Source organism: Physeter macrocephalus, chromosome 11, assembly GCF_002837175.3.
Source record: "Physeter macrocephalus isolate SW-GA chromosome 11, ASM283717v5, whole genome shotgun sequence".
Taxonomy (NCBI): Eukaryota; Metazoa; Chordata; class Mammalia; order Artiodactyla; family Physeteridae; genus Physeter; species Physeter macrocephalus.
In genome coordinates, this window is record NC_041224.1 from 42,698,466 (window position 1) to 42,715,467 (window position 17,002).

The 17,002-nt window shown below is 42.7% G+C and overlaps 1 protein-coding gene across 2 annotated transcripts in view; it reads left to right on the top strand.

Annotated features, from left to right (window-relative positions):
• The window catches only part of IQGAP1 (IQ motif containing GTPase activating protein 1), a 107,009-nt gene that overhangs the window by 77,299 nt on the left and 12,708 nt on the right, over positions 1-17,002 (top strand). For both annotated transcript variants that reach the window (XM_028495486.2, XM_024117231.3), the window contains exons 19-33: positions 1,700-1,870; positions 2,580-2,663; positions 2,766-2,837; positions 2,933-3,002; positions 3,397-3,605; positions 4,530-4,685; positions 4,923-5,086; positions 5,726-5,950; positions 9,835-9,975; positions 10,068-10,152; positions 11,297-11,529; positions 12,127-12,259; positions 13,288-13,390; positions 14,109-14,244; positions 14,644-14,731. In XM_028495486.2, coding sequence (XP_028351287.1) covers positions 1,700-1,870; positions 2,580-2,663; positions 2,766-2,837; positions 2,933-3,002; positions 3,397-3,605; positions 4,530-4,685; positions 4,923-5,086; positions 5,726-5,950; positions 9,835-9,975; positions 10,068-10,152; positions 11,297-11,529; positions 12,127-12,259; positions 13,288-13,390; positions 14,109-14,244; positions 14,644-14,731 — 2,070 coding nt within the window. The remainder of the gene's footprint in view (positions 1-1,699; positions 1,871-2,579; positions 2,664-2,765; positions 2,838-2,932; positions 3,003-3,396; positions 3,606-4,529; positions 4,686-4,922; positions 5,087-5,725; positions 5,951-9,834; positions 9,976-10,067; positions 10,153-11,296; positions 11,530-12,126; positions 12,260-13,287; positions 13,391-14,108; positions 14,245-14,643; positions 14,732-17,002) is intronic.

A 17,002-nucleotide genomic window follows, 5' to 3' on the forward strand; every position in this document is an offset into this window, starting at 1 on the left:
ACTGGTGTGAGATGATATCTCATTGTAGTTTTGATTTGCATTTCTCTAATGATTAATGATGTTGAGCATTCTTTCATGTGTTTGTTGGCAATCTGTATACCTTCTTTGGAGAAATGTCTATTTAGGTCTTCTGCCCATTTTTGGATTGGGTTGTTTGGTTTTTTGTTATTGAGCTGCATGAGCTGCTTAAGTTTCATTAGTTCCCATTTGTTTATTTTTGTTTTTATTTCCATTTCTCTAGGAGGTGGGTCAAAAAGGATCTTGCTGTGATTTATGTCAGAGTGTTCTGCCTGTGTTTTCCTCTAAGAGTTTGATAGTGTCTGGCCTTACATTTAGGTCTTTAATCCATTTTGAGTTTATTTTTGTGTATGGTGTTAGGGAGTGTTCTAATTTCATACTTTTACATGTACCTGTCCAGTTTTCCCAGCACCACTTATTGAAGAGGCTATCTTTTCTCCACTGTATATTCTTGCCTCCTTTATCAAAGATAAGGTGACCATATGTGCATGGGTTTATCTCTGGGCTTTCTATCCTGTTCCATTGATCTACATTTCTGTTTTTGTGCCAGTACCATACTGTCTTGATTACTGTAGCTTTGTAGTATAGTCTGAAGTCAGGCTCCTGGACCTAAGAATTTTAAACAGAGGAGTGATGTTACCTCACTTCAGCATGTTACCTAACCTCCTACCTCCCTGAAAACAAAACAAAACAAAAAATAGTGACCATCAAATTGGTTCTCCCACTCTCCACTTTCCTCCCCTTCAGTGAATCTGGATTTTCACTGAATCCTTCATCATTTTCTTTTCCCAAAAGAAAAGTCTCTTTTCCCAAACTTATCATTTATCTTGTCTCTTGATTTTATTCTCTCCCAGTTCCTTGCAGACCTTGTACTCCACCTCCTCTCATTTTTTGGATTATTCTAATATGTAACCTAGATCAGTGCTTTCCAGAATTTAGTTCAGTCTTTAACTGCACACGTTGTTGCCCACAAAATAAAAAAATCAAGGCTCTGATACCAAGGACGGGGGGATATATAGTATATCCATATACCATGGATATTAGGTGGGTAACCAGGTGTTCTCACTAACCATTCTCACCACTCCTGCCCTCATTCAAGCCAGGTCCTCTCCCACTTGGATTATACGATAACAGCATTCTAATTCACCCACTCAGGCTAATCTGTCAGCTACTCTGCTAACAGTGCTGCTTTTCTAAAAATAAATCTGATGGCTTTATTCCTGTTTGAAAGCTTGCTGGTTCTCCAGTGCTTGTAGTAACAGTTCAAACACTCTAGGCTACTTCTCAAGACCAGTTGTAGTCTGTCCACTCCTCTGCAGGGCCCCCCTCTGTGTCATTCCAGAGGCTCTGGGCCTTGGTGTTGTCACCTGTCACTCTGTCTTCTTGTCAGCAATGACCCCAAATCAGCAAGCCCAGTTCCTGGCACAGCCAGTGTTAGGTAGGTGAGTAAAGGAAATAACGTATGAGGTAAAAGAAGGTTAAGTTTTTGTTTATGACTTTTTGGGGGGATGTGAGGACAACTGGCCTTGAAAAATAGATCTGAAGCCTGCATTCCCATTTCTTGGCTAAAGATCTAGTATAGCCTCGGAAAGCCTTGAGCATTAGTTTGTGTGATGCTGTGTAAAAATTTGTGTCCATTCTCACCTACGTTTGTCTTCTCACGTGACCATTGCTTTTTCAGAGTTCCATCTCTGGGGTGACCGCTGCGTATAACCGAGAACAGCTTTGGCTGGCCAACGAAGGCTTGATCACCAAGCTGCAGGCTTGCTGCAGGGGATACTTAGTTCGGCAGGAATTCCGATCCAGGATGAATTTCCTAAAGAAACAAATCCCTGCCATCACCTGCATTCAGGTATTTCAGAGCCTGTTATACAGACAGCAAGTGGGCTTTTAGAGCAGGGGTAATAAACAGTCAGCTCCTACGATCGAATGTCTGAGTGTGTCCTCTGTCTTCTGACCTCTTAGTCTTGTCCTTCTTCTAACAAGCACTTCCTCTCCTACCATTGGAATCAACGTGTGCTCATTGCTGTTTAGTGTGGTGAGTTGTCCAGCTCAGTGGCAGTTCTTCTTGGGCACCTCATTGTCTTCTAAGACTGTTCCTTTGTGTCAGATTTGAATATTGAGAGAAGCAACTGCGATTTTGCTTCAATGACAGGGAAGCACAATGTCACAGAAAGAATTCTGGGTTAGGAATTATGGCTCCAGCACTGCCAGGTAGTGGTAAACCTCTTCTCTAAGTTTATGTCCTCATCTATAAATGGGGATACTAATATTTATCTTACCTTCCTCACCTGATTTGTTGTAAGGAGCCTATGAGAGCATCTGTGCAGATGCACTTTAAGGTGTGAAGTGCTGTGCTCACATCAGGGAGGTGGAAGTTAGCCAGTGGGCTCTCCTGGTGGAGGTACAGCCCAGGCCCCCCTTCCCCTGTCACTGGTGGACATGATCCTTTTTAAAGCTGCATCATGAATTGCACTTGGATGGTATCTCAAGACAAAATCTTTTAACTTCCTCTGACCCTTGGGAAATAATGTGTCGCATGTAATGTTTGATGGTTTCAGTCGCAGTGGCGAGGATACAAGCAGAAGAAGGCGTATCAGGACCGCTTAGCTTACCTGCGCTCCCATAAAGATGAAGTTATAAAGGTGTGTAGCCCAGGCAGGTTTCTCAACGTGGAGCATGAGCATGATATGTGTTGAGATGAAGGGCTCTTCTGATTTCCAGGACCCCCTTTTCCTTTTCCACAGATTCAGTCCCTGGCAAGGATGCATCAAGCTAGAAAGCGCTACAGAGATCGCCTACAGTATTTCCGAGACCATGTGAGTACCCTTGGGTGACAAGGACCAGTAGAGTTCATTTTGCTGTGTTTGTGGTGGACAGAAGAACAAAGGAATTTCTTTTTTTTATTCCTTAGATAAATGACATTATCAAAATCCAGGCTTTTATTCGGGCAAACAAAGCTCGTGATGACTACAAGACTCTCAGTGAGTAACTGTGGCTCAGCAGAGGACAGTTGAGGCAGTGGTTGAGAGCCGTCAGGTTCTGAGTATTCTCCACGGATCTCTTTTCTTGTCTTGCAGGCAAGGCTTGGGGGGTAGGGTGCTGCTTGTGACTTAAGCCCCATTGCTCACCTGTGACTTGATGTCTTGTTGCTTGCTGTATTCGCCTTCCACATAACAACATAGCAATAGCATGACTGGGAAGACTGCACTTGGTGGTTGTCTTTGCACTGCACATCTCAAAAATAAATATCTTACGTGTGAACAGAGCTTTTTTTTTTTTTTTTTTTTTTTTAAAGACAGTGCTGATGTTTTCCAAGACACAGAACTTTTATTGACGGTTCCATTCCTCGTCTGACACATGCTTTCTTTCTGTCAGTCAACGCTGAGGATCCCCCTATGGTTGTGGTCCGAAAATTTGTCCACCTGCTCGACCAAAGTGACCAGGATTTTCAGGAGGAGCTTGATCTTATGAAGATGAGGGAAGAGGTCATTACCCTCATCCGTTCTAACCAGCAGCTGGAGAATGACCTCAATCTCATGGATATCAAAATTGGACTGCTAGTGAAAAATAAAATTACACTACAGGTATGGTCCAGTGCCAGTAAGGGCCTTGGGGTACATTGTCCTGCTTGGTACCCCTGTGTCTCCCTAGGTGACTTGCAGGGAGGGGGTAGGAGGCTGGCTTTCTTCTCAGCGAACGCCATACATTTTTTTTTTTAAGTTAAATAAGAAATCAAATGATTTAATCACAAAATTTTAAATAGAGAAAAGTAGATAAAAATCATCCCATAATTCCACCACCCTAACAATCATTTTATATCCTACATTTTTATTTAATATAGAGGATAATATACTTTCCATATGATAAGTCATCATAAATATTATTTTTAGTGGCAGTGTAATAATTTATCAGGAAATAATCTGAGTTACCTCTTTTTTTCTAGACTATTTGACATTTTCAAATTTTATTATTATGGAATAACACTGCAGTTAATGTTTCAATGTATATGTAGCTTTTATTGTGTTTAAGACTTTGTAAGATAGATTCCTAGAAGTTGGTTTCCTGAATCAATGGACATTTTTATAGATGAGGTTCTTTATAGGAAGATGGAAGTAAGAATAGATTTGATTGATGTACTGAAAATAAGGTACAGTGTAGTGATTCTAAAATATTTAGGGGATCTGCCAGTGCAGTAGACCTTCATGAAGTTTTTAGGTGCTAAAAGACCTTTCCATAATGCCCAGAGTTTCATCTTTTTGTGTGTGTGTGTGGTATGCAGGCCTCTCACTGTTGTGGCCTCTCCTGTTGCGGAGCACAGGCTCCGGACACGCAGGCTCAGCGGCCATGGCTCACGGGCCTAGCCGCTCCGCGGCATGTGGGATCTTCCCGGACCACGAACCCGTGTCCCCTGCATCGGCAGGCGGACTCTCAACCACTGCGCCACCAGGGAAGCCCCAGAGTTTCATCTTTGAAAGCTTTTTGATTTATGTATATGTGTTTGTTTACAGGACGTGGTTTCCCACAGTAAAAAACTTACCAAAAAAAATAAGGAACAGTTGTCCGATATGATGATGTTAAATAAACAGAAGGGAGGTCTCAAGGCTTTGAGCAAGGAGAAGAGAGAGAAGTTGGAAGCATATCAACACCTGTTTTATTTATTGCAGGTGAGTGGCTCCTGGAATTAGTATTGTAAAATTTAGTTAATTTACTTTTCCCCAAGAAAACCTTGTGCATAGATCTCTGTGGAAGTCCTTCTCATTTCCACTGAGAGATGAGCAAAGGGCTGTCTTATTTTTGTTTATTACTCACGTACTTTCTAATCCTTCAAGCTGAAAAATCTTGAATATTTGTGCCAGCCTTCATGTCATCTAGAAATTACTTATCCCTTGTTTTCGTTTCAGACCAACCCCACCTATCTGGCGAAGCTGATTTTTCAGATGCCCCAGAACAAGTCCACCAAGTTCATGGACTCTGTAATCTTCACACTCTACAACTACGCATCCAACCAGCGAGAGGAGTACCTGCTCCTGCGGCTCTTTAAGACAGCACTGCAGGAGGAAATCAAGTACGGACAGATTTCTGAAGGGCATACATGGGACCCCTCCCCACCATCATAGGTGCTCATAGTTTGAGATTCAGGCCTGCCTGTGCCTTTTCTCAATACTGTGACATGTGTGAAATACTTACTCTAAAGAAGCATTTACCTTTTATAATGTAATAATATAGATTATGCACTCACACAAACTAATTATACTAAAAATACAAATTATATATATACTGTACACCAATATAAACTAATAATATATACACAATATAAACTAATATGCTAATTATAAGCTAATATAATAAACACTAATATAAAGTGTCGCTGTTTCTGGGGAGGTGATAGAGATTTGCTAAATTAGTTTTAGGAATATTCTGTACTAAGATAGAATTTTTTAAAAGCGGATCCAAACACGAAGATTTCACATCTTTAGCTAATGAAGGACCTGATCATGTTCCTATGATTGAGTTTGCAACAACAGCAGGAAGGTCTGGTATTCAGATGAGTGTTGGGGAGTATTTCTGGAGAAAGAGCATGTAACCCTTTCCTTCCAACTATAATATTTCTGTTTTTAGGAGATGGGATCTTTAAGTAGGAAGGATCTTTAGGTTGGTAGATTTGTGATTAGTTTGAATTGAATTTGTATTTTATGTTTTATAGGTCAAAAGTAGATCAGATTCAAGAGATCGTGACAGGAAACCCTACAGTTATTAAGATGGTTGTAAGTTTCAACCGTGGGGCCCGGGGCCAGAATGCGCTGAGACAGATCTTGGCCCCGGTGGTGAAGGAGATTATGGATGACAAATCTCTCAATATCAAAACTGACCCTGTGGATATTTACAAATCTTGGGTTAATCAGATGGAGTCTCAGACAGGAGAGGCAAGGTATGATAACCACAACACCTTTTCTTTCATGTTTTTATTATTTTCTCTCTCTCTTTTTTAAGCAGTCAACATTTCTTTGATTTATAAATTAGTAATTGCTTAAGTAGGTTTTCCTTAGAAACCCCTTCTTTAAATAGTTGACCTGGTAATTTATTCACTTATTTAGCAAATATTTATTGAGTACTTACTAAGTGCCAGACACTGCGTTAGATACACCTACAATAATACAATAACGAATGAGACGTACAATAATGAATGAAGAAGACATGCTCCCTGCCCTCTGTTCATAGTTTATTGCGTGGGAGAGATGACACACAGGTACATAGAAATAAAGTTGCAAACTGAGGGGAGTTTCGTGATGTTTTGTAGGGAACTGTAATGGAGAATTCAAGATGGAGCTATCTTAGAGGTGTTAGGCAGAGCCTCCCTGAGAAGGTGAACCGTCACATGGTGGAGGCCTGAAGGGTACAGTGGGGCCAGCCTTGCTAAGACCTAGGTGCAGAGTCTTCATGTCTGAATGCTGTCAGGTGGAAGGAGCTTGGGAGAGTCTAGGACCTGGAAGGACACTGGGCATCAGCAGAGATGCAGTTGGATGGGAAGACTCGCACAGATCTGAGTGAGATCACTGTGTTTCATTAAAGGGAAGAGGAGCTGGTGTGGGCGAATGATGAGCTGCCCTGGAATACTGAGAGTTGGACTAACTAAATTAACATAATCCAGGAGAGTTCTGTGCCAGGGTGGTAGTTTTCATCACCAGTGTTAACACATCCAAAGGAAAAATGTGTCAGTAGAATATGGGAAATGCTGGGAAAATACAGTTCAGAGAGCCAAAATGTTTAAAATATCTTTATCCAGCTTGGGTGAGGACAGGGGGGTGAGGAATAGAGATCTGAGCAGTTTAGTCTATGATGGTTTTTCCTTTTTGGTGTAGAGTAGGGTTAGATCATACATGAAGTTCTCTGGAGCTTAAGAGGAGTAGCTTTCCATATGATTGTTACTCAGAGTTTGATCTGTGGGCCAGTAACTGTAGATCATCAGTGTCGCTAAACACACTGTTTAGTTCAGCTGACATTTTTTTCCATAGCAAGACTTTCTCAATGAAGGAAGTATCCATTCTGAAGTTGATTACATTCTGGCTCAAGCTCCTTATCCTGTCTTGGACTGATTGGTAGAATGGTCCACATGTTGAATAATGCTGCTTTCCACATACCTGGACACCACACAAAGGGGGAGGTTACCCTGGATAGAGAACAGAACATTCTGCTCACTCCTACAAAGGGTTTATCCCCTATGGGGAATCGTGTGGGAAGCAACCCTGATTTGGTTCTCTGCTTCCTGTCAGCCTGTCACCCAAGAGTCAGATCATTGCTGGGTGTGATGGAAAATCCATTTTTGTTTTGACCTGCACCAGGCCCAAATCCTGGAATATGGTCAGCCAACTGCAGTAGTTGACTGGGAAGGTTTGACTGAAGCTCAGGGCATCCCCAGATGAGAGCCCCACGGACACTGGCTCAAGGGTACTAAGATACTTCCTCTGCCGGTCCATGAGTCGGTCATTTTTAGATCAAAATTCCAGTAGGTATTTCAAGATTTTTTCTTGTAGGTGCCTATCAGAAACGTGTCTTATTTTGCTTTTCATAAAATGGAAATTGATTTTAACACATTTTTTTTAATATGGATAACTGGGAGGTGTAGTGGTAGGTGGTGGGAGCCCATGCAGCATGTAAGCATCATGGATCCTTGCGCTTCAGCCACGAAACTCATAGCAAACTGTGACGTTGTCCCTCTTGGCAGTGTTCACCTCTAAAATCTTAGAAATTTAATATTCTATTCTCTGACTACACCCATTTAGTTTAACACTTTCATTCTCTTTGCTTATTGCTACCTTTTTTAAAATGTCATATACGGGGCTTCCCTGGTGGCGCAGTGGTTGAGAGTCCGCCTGCCGATGCAGGGGACGCAGATTCGTGCCCCGGTCCGGGAGGATCCCACGTGCCGCAGAGCGGCTGGGCCCGTGAGCCATGGCCGCTGAGCCTGCGCGTCCGGAGCCGGTGCTCCGCAGCGGGAGAGGCCACAGCAGTGAGAGGCCTGCGTACCGCAAAAAAAAAAAAATAAATAAAATAAAATGTCATATACGTATACAGTTATATTTTACTGATATAAAAGATGTAAAGTACATAACTTACAAAATATAAATGCCCTTATAAATTCAATACAGCCAATTGTTTCAGACAGAATGCTTTTGTTAATTTTTGCTGAATCTTTGTGTTCATAGTCTACCAGTGTTTGTAATTCAGCCACCATATGACGAATGGAGTTGTGTCCTTATTTTCTTGTATTAGTTTCCTATTGCTCCTGTGATGAATTACCACAAACTTGATGGCTTAAAACAACAGAAATTTACTTTCTCACAGTTTTGGAGGCCAGAAATCCAAAATTGGTATTAAAGGGGTGAAATCAGGGTGTCAGCAGGGCTGTACTCCCTCCAGAGGCTCGAGTGGAAAATCCATTCCCTGCCTCTTCAGCTTCTGGTGGACGTGGGCATTCCTGGCCTTGTGGCTGTATCACTCCAATCTCTGCCTGCCCCACCCCCCACCCTCCCCTGTCCCCACATTGCCTCCTCTTTTGTGGGCACCAAATCTCCCTTCACCTCTCTCTTATTAGGATGCTTGTGATTGGATTTAGGCCACCAAGATAATCAATACTGCTTTTTGACCTCACTGAAAGTACCACACTGGGACCTCTGCAATTCATTTTTGTCTTTCAGCTCCCTCCTGTCCTTGTTTCCTTCCTGATTAAGCCTAGGCCCAGTGTTCTAGCACATCTCCTCTTCTCTTGTCAATTTTTTCTGACTCAGGGCCTTCTCCTGAATGATCTTGTCATCTCCTCTGGCTTCAGTTCCTATATGTAAATGTCAGCTCCCTCACCAGTACCTAAAGGGTCACCATGTCCCATTGATTGTGTCTCCTTAATATCTCTCAGATCTGTCTCCTTGGTCCCCACTGCTTGCATCCTTGTTCATGCCCTCATCATTTTTTTTTTTTTTTTTTTTTTTTTTTTTTTGAGCCATGCCGCATGGCATGCAAGATCCTAGTTCCCCAACCAGGGATGGAACCCACGCCCCCTGCAGTGTAAGCGCAGAGTCCTAACCACCTGACCACCAGGGAAGTCCCATGCTCTTATCATTTCTTGATCAGGCTGTAGCACTAGTCTTCTAGCTCTTTCATCTGTGACTGTCCGTCTTTAGTTCATTTCTCATGGTGGAACAGAGCAATCCTCCTCAAAATTCAGATCTGTCTCTTAATGGCTCTCCGTGGCTTCTATGAAAGTCCAGACTTCTTAGCATCAATATACAGGGCCCTCCATGATCTGGCCCCTGTTTACTCTTCCACCCTCATTTCTCCTTCCTCTTCCCTTTCTTTGCATTTGATCTTCCTTCCCAGAAGACCTTTCTTCTCCCTTTTTCCTGAGTTCATATGTCCCTTCATTATGGAAGTCTTCCTTGATTCCTCCAGTCTGAATAGAAGCCTCTTCCCTGCGGCACTGTAGCACTTCTGGTCAGCTTCTTCTTTGTAGTGCAGTGTGTTTACAGATACTTACTTGTGTGTCTCTTCCACCAGCCTGTGAGAGACTTGAGAAGCTTTCATGTCTCCAATACCTTTTATCCCAAGTGCCTGTCACAGTGCCTGGCACATAGTTCAAGGCACCCAATTCACAGTTGAAAACCTGAGCCCCAGTTCTGGCCCCACCATTTACCAGCTCTACGAGCACAACAAAATTACCTAGTCTCTCTGGGTCTTTCTGTTTATGAACGACACAGTCTCGCCTCAGGCTGTTCCTGGCTGTTGGTCTAACATACTTGGGGATAATTTCTGCTTTCCCAGCAAACTACCCTATGATGTGACCCCAGAGCAGGCTCTGGCTCATGAAGAAGTCAGGACACGGTTAGACAACTCCATCAGGAACATGCGGGCCGTGACGGACAAGTTCCTGTCAGCAATCATCAGCTCTGTGGACAAAATCCCGTGAGTGCTGTCAGCTGTGACCCCCTGTTGAGCCCAGAATTAGTGGCCTTCTGCTCCCCGGCCCTTCTCACTACGTTTTGTCCACCCCACAGTTACGGGATGCGCTTCATTGCCAAAGTGCTGAAGGACTCGTTACACGAGAAGTTCCCTGATGCTGGTGAAGATGAGCTGCTGAAGGTAAGACTGAAAGCTGGCACATTCTTGCCCTACCAATAATAGCCCTTTGAGGAAAAAGTTCTAAGACTAGGCCTGACCTTAGACTTTCATTAAGGACCTTAACCTAGATTTTGTCAGTAGCTCGCCGTTGACTGTGAGATTTTGAAAGTGTTTGTAAATAGTAAATGGTACCTCTTTTAGTTCCTATATAGTTCCTATGTTGTTTGAGTGGCACACAGACCTCAAACAAGTAAAGATGGATTTTCCTCTCTTGAGATACATTTCTTTGAGTCCTATCTTTTCGCTGAAGAATTGCTCCCTCTGCTGGTGGCCAGGTGAATGGTCGCAAAAGCACAGTTGTTTCCACTAAGGCTGTTGCCGATAACTCTTTCTTACTCAGCTATGCTCCCTCCTTTTTTTTTTTTCTTCTTCTTTTTTCTTTTCTTTTTTTTTTAATCTGAACGCTTTTTTCTTCTCTCCTAGTTCTGTGCTTTCCTACAGTGAGGCCTCGATTCTAGACTTTCTGTTCAGGTGAATTAATTTTATTTTTTTCTGAATGAAACTAGGGGATATGCTGTGACTGTCTTTGAATTCTTCTGTGGAAGAGATGTGTGTTGAGTGACTTTAATTTCAGAGGCATGAGCTTGTGCGCCTTTGAAGTCTGCAGCATGAGGATGATGGGGGTTGGACAGGTTCTGCTCTGCCAATTAGATCGTGTTCAAGGATTTATTTTAGCTATGTTCATTAGCTTCTTAAAATGAAAGCCCATCTACCTGAAAATGAAAAGTGCATGTGGTTGACAGCAGCCTTATTTGCTGCCATGGTATGTGAACAAAGGATGCCCTAAAATGCTCAATAACAGACTTTAAGTCTATTATTTTTACCTTCTGAATCTGCTCTTTCATTGTCGTGATTTTCAGTTCTGTTCTCATTTTCTTTTTTTCTGCATCCAGCCAAGGGATGTTTGGTCATTTTAGTTTCAGGCCTTGAGAGGAAGTGTGTGTGTGTGTGTGTGTGTGTGTGTGTGTGTGTGTGTGTGTGTGTGTGTGGTGTTTAATTTTTTCTCACAGGACCACATTTTCTGGTTTTCTTTGCTAGCAAAGTCATTTATGTCTTACTTGGTGGAATGGTTTTTAATACCCATTTCTTTTTCCTCTGTTCTCAGATTATTGGTAACTTGCTTTACTATCGATACATGAATCCAGCCATTGTTGCTCCTGATGCCTTTGACATCATCGACCTGTCAGCAGGAGGCCAGCTTACCACAGACCAACGCCGAAATCTTGGCTCCATTGCAAAGATGCTTCAGCATGCAGCTTCCAATAAGATGTTTCTGGGAGATAATGCTCACTTAAGCATCATTAATGAATATCTTTCCCAGTCCTACCAGAAATTCAGGTAAGGGGAAAGGGACAAGGTACTTGAAAGATTCTGTGGGCATGTTTCTAACTCTGAAGGTAAAGACAAGATTAAATACCACACCCAGCATGCCCTGGACTGCAGTGTTGTATACATCTCATGTGCTCAGAGCTCTAGGCGATGATGAAGATGAAGAGGATGTTTGAGCTATTAAAATGTATTCCTATGAAATAGGCTGTACTTAATGTAAAAACAATGGTCTACGTTAGGCACATGTTACTTTGTAACCAGAGAAGAATTGGAGAGCGCTTTTATTATTTGTAAATTAAACATTCAGTTGCGAGTTCGAGTTCGGGACGTTGTCTTAGAAAGTTCGTTCTGCTAACAATGCAGGTGTTTGAGAACTGTTTTAAATTATGGTTGAGCAGTTCTTGTGGGTAGAACTAAAACGAAGTGGAAAGAGAACCAACGTTCCAAGGCTGTCAAGCACAACGAACGTGCAGCAGTTTCTCTAGAATTAACTGTCTTGACTGGCTTCTGTTTGAACTCACTGCCCCAGAGCTTTGTGGGATGTTCTTCGTCAACTTCTCATACATGTGTCACTTGTTGGGGCCTGGCTCCTGTGTTTATTTTCAGACGGTTTTTCCAAACTGCTTGTGATGTCCCAGAGCTTCAGGATAAATTTAATGTGGATGAGTACTCTGATTTAGTGACCCTCACCAAACCCGTGATCTACATTTCCATTGGTGAAATCATCAACACCCACACTGTAAGTATTTTTCTTTAATGATTTAATTTCATTGCTCTGTCTTAATTGCCTTCTCTGGCTGCTGCCTACTATCTCTGGAAGCCGGAGATCTCAGTTTGATCTTATTGATATCACATCTGCCTTGTTGTTTATCTTCCTTTGCGTATCATTCTTAACTTTCTTGAAGTGATCCCCAGGCCACCTGCATCAGAATCATCTGGGCTGGTTATTAAAAATGAAGTTTCCTGAACCCCACCACAGGCCAGCTGAATCAGAATCCCCATGGCTGGGCTTCAGAATCTCCGTTGTGACCCCTGATATAGTGACTTGATAAAATACTGTTTTTACTGGTCCTTCTTTTTACCCTGGCCCTCTGTCTTACTTTTCTAACATGATCTAGAATACCAGCTTTTTCCTCTGTGTCACCTTTGAGTGATTTTCCTTTGGGTACTCCTTTTTTTTTCCCCCCAATTTTTTATAATTCATTCCTTTCCCCCTTGGGGGCGTATAGAACAGGAAATAAGGAAATAAAATGAAATTTCAGGGATTGTCATTTCTGACGACGTCACCTGGGCTAATAGCTTCTTAAGGCTTTGCCAGGTACCCCTAAAATAATGATAATGTTGATCTGATGCACTTTTTTTTCTGAATTAAAAGGTATTATATACTGGAAACTTTAAGTAAAAGTATGAATGTGAGTCATTTGAACTGATTGTAGGGAATATTGATGACTTGGATATTGAAGTCTGTGAGTTTCCTTGTTCTTTCTTATATAGGGTACGTTTAAATCCTTTATATCTGTAAGGTTGAGAGAGTACCAGTATTTCCTCTTCATATGTCGTAACGTATGTCATTCATCACGGGCCAGTGTGTTGCTTTATATATCATATTGTTTATTCGGGTTAGTTTGTTGAGGATTGGTTTTTCAGTTCTTTGAATATGGGAGTTTTGTTATCTAACCTGTTTTGTGCTGTTAGGCATTGTGGATGGGGATGGGGTCTAGTGGGTTGAGTGTGTGAACGGAATTGATCCCTGGATGTTGGATGCAGCTCCTGTTAGATCACCAGGATGCCATTGCCCCGGAGCACAATGATCCAATCCATGAGCTGCTGGATGACCTTGGCGATGTGCCCACCATCGAGTCCCTAATAGGTAAAGTTCTGACTTAACTGCCCAGAAGCTGAGAAGGGAGCTTGGCAGGAGTGCTGTAATTGTCACCTCCTCTGTTTCTACACTGTTCAAGCTCTGAATACACATCAGGGAAGAAAACAGATGTTATCTCTATCTGTTAGGAACTGAAGTCCAATGGAAGAGATCATTTTAAATGCATAGATACATATAATCATGTAACTAGAAATTTATAAGTCCTATAAAGGAAATGAACAGAGTATTTTTTTTTATATTTATTTATTTATTTGGTTGCACTGTGTCTTAGTTGTGGCAGGCAGGCTCCTTAGTTGCGGCAGGCGGGCTCCTCAGTTGTGGCATGCAAACTCTCAGTTGCAGCATGCATGTGGGATCTAGTTCCCTGACCAGGGATCGAACCTGGGCCCCCTGCATTGGGAGCGTGGAATGTCAACCACTGCGCCAACCAGGGAAGTCCCTGAAGAGAGTATTTTGAGAGAGAAATGTTACAGTGTTGAAATGATTTCTCAAACATTTGTTAAGTTATTTTATTATGGATCCTTTGCCTTTATCATTTGGCATAATATTTTATTTCTCAGTAAAAAGGTGTCCTCACCACAGTGTACATATAGGCTTATTCAACTACCTTCTTAAACTTGCATTATCTTTTACTTGAATTATTATCTGCTCTCCAGTGTCTCCTCTGTTTATGGTATTGATTCTTTCTACCCTCCCAAAACTTTAGGAGAAGGCTCTGGTAATTTAAATGACCCAAATAAGGAGGCACTGGCTAAGACAGAAGTGTCTCTCACACTGACCAACAAGTTTGATGTGCCTGGAGATGAGAATGCAGAAATGGACGCTCGGACCATCTTACTGAAGTGAGTATTGGAAGGAGGAGGAACGGAGTAAATGTAACCCAGTGATTCCCTTCTATCCCTTGATCTTGGTGAATGAGTCCTCTTGTTCATCCCTAAAATGATCATCTCAGCCATTTAAGCCTCATACATTTCCAGTCACCTCATGTATTATACTTGACACAGGGCTTACTTGCCTTATTTGCTAATGAGATGCTAAAATGAATTTGTAGCTTGGAAATCCTAACCTTGGTACCCACTCTGTCATAACTGTGTAAGTAAGCCTGGGACTTTGCACACTTTGCATTAGGGCCGCCCAGTGGGACTCTGTGAGATAGTGTTTGCTCTACTCCTATTGAGGTCCATTCGAAGGAAGTAGGACACCTGCTAATGTTTTTAAATGCTTCCCACACCTCCTTTTAGCACAAAACGTTTGATTGTGGATGTCATCCGGTTCCAGCCGGGAGAGACCTTGACTGAAATCCTAGAAACACCAGCCACCAGTGAACAGGTAAAGTTTGGGGGTTTACCATGTACCACAGTAAGATGCATAGGTGCTCCTGTGATAGGCATGTGACAGGGCTGAGGAAGTGGGACATAGGTGGCGAGAGGTGGGCACTGGAAGGTGGGCCTGGATGTGGTGGCGTTGAGGGCTTATTGAGAAAGTTGTTGGTTCCTAAATCCAGAGGTGGTTGTTTCTAGGGCACAAAGCTCACTGGCACTTACGTGCAGTCTGTGTGTGTGCTTTAATTTAACCTAGGCAGAATCAGTGAGTCTGCCCAGTAATTTATTGAATACTATATAGTTAGAATTTTGTTAAGTGCCTTGGTAGATAGGAGAAAAGAATAGAATGTGGCTCCTAAGTTCCGTGAACTTAGTTGGAGACATGTGACATATGCTCCTGAAACAGTTAGAAAACCATTGAAAATTCACTATGGTTTTGGCCCTAAAAATGCTAGAAATTAAAGCAAGAGGCCAGTGAGGAACAAAGCATCAGGGAGGTATGGGACTTGAACCAAGCTTACAAAGAACATGCATGTACGACAAGAGGGACGTTCTAGACCGGGGGGGAGTACCCGTGAACAGAGGCACAAGGGAGGGCAGAGCATGATGTGACCAGACCTACATATCTAGAATGAAGGTGTGGGTGAGGGTGAGTAGTGAGAAATTAAACATGAGGACATATTATGTAGAACCCAAAACTTAGGAATTTGGCACCAGAGAGATAGGAGTAAAGGGCCTTTGTAACCTTTGGGACCATTTGGTATTGATTAATTTTTCAGTGCTGTCAGAGCAGATGGTAGTTGAGTCATCTGTGTGTGTGATAGGATTCCAGGTCCAATTGGGTGAGGCAGTGGGGAGGGACGGATGGGTCACGTTTAAGGCTTCTGTTTCATGTTTATAAAATGAGAAAAGTAAGTCAAGTCATTCGTTTTCAAAATTTTGAGCATGGGGATCCTTTTCATTAAGTAACCATGTATTTGGAAGCCCAACATATAAAAGAGGTAAAATTGGATCTACCCTGGCAGCACCGGGGATGGGCCCTTGGAAGCCCACCCTCCAGGACTTGTGGCATCCCTGGGAAACCCTTAAGGCTGCACGGAGGACTATTTGAAAACCAGTTTTAAATGAATTGTCAGCTTTTAGATGCTATGACTAATTACTCATTAGATGTGTGTGAGGGGCAGGAAAAGAGGCATAACCAGTAACTGCAACTGGTTTAACTTGGAAGGAAGTTTGAAGTAGGGAAGAAGGAAGTGGTCTTTACTGAGAATCTGCTATTAGTTTGGTGCTTTCATCTGTGTTCTTTCCTGTAATCCTTGCACTATCCCTATGAGGTGAGTCTTTTCATCCTCCTTTCACAGATGACAAAACTAAGACCCCTAGAGGTTAAATAACTCGCCCAAGATCATTCACTTGTAGTGGCAGAACCAAACTTGAATCAGGTTCTGTCTGACTCCAGTTTATGCTCTTTGCGTTATCTGATGAAGAGTAGTTGTTGTTGTTTTGTTTTGTTTGTTTGCTTGTTTTTGCGGTACGTGGGCCTCTCACTGTTGTGGCCTCTCCCGTTGCGGAGCACAGGCTCCGGACGCGCAGGCTCAGCGGCCATGGCTCACGGGCCCAGCCGCTCCGCGGCATGTGGGATCTTCCCGGACCGGGGCACGAACCTGCGTCCCCTGCATCAGCAGGTGGACTCTCAACCACTGCGCCACCAGGGAAGCCCAAGAAGAGTAGTTTTGACATTAGAAGAAGAGGGAGTATTGGGAAAGGAATTGCTCCAGTTCGGGAAAAATTACAAGTCTGAACTACAAACCTTTCCAAGTGTAAACATCCCCAGTGCAAACAGTTCAAAATATGGTACCAGAGCCTTAGCCATATGCTGGGATCTATCAGCATAGAGGTGATCATTGAAGTTTTGAGAGAGAACACTTATAAAGAAATGACCATGGGCCACTTGGAGGTACTAGCCCATGCTTACTTAGGGCAAGGAAAAGGTGCGGAGAAGATGATCAAGGCAACAACTAAGAAAAGGCACTGGATTGGGGATGGGCAGAATGGTAACAAGAATTGGTGGTGAGAGAAGCCAGACTGCGAGGAAAGTGCTGAAAGAATGCAACAGCAAGTGTGGATCGTTTGTTGGGTGGGAACATAACAGACAAATGTTGGTTGGTGACTAGGAGAGAGATCAGATATGAGAAGGGTCTCTTTACTGGCATTTGCAGCATGTTTGAAAGCAGAGGGAAGACTTGAGCGTGATTCAGCTGGGACGAGGTAGCAAAAA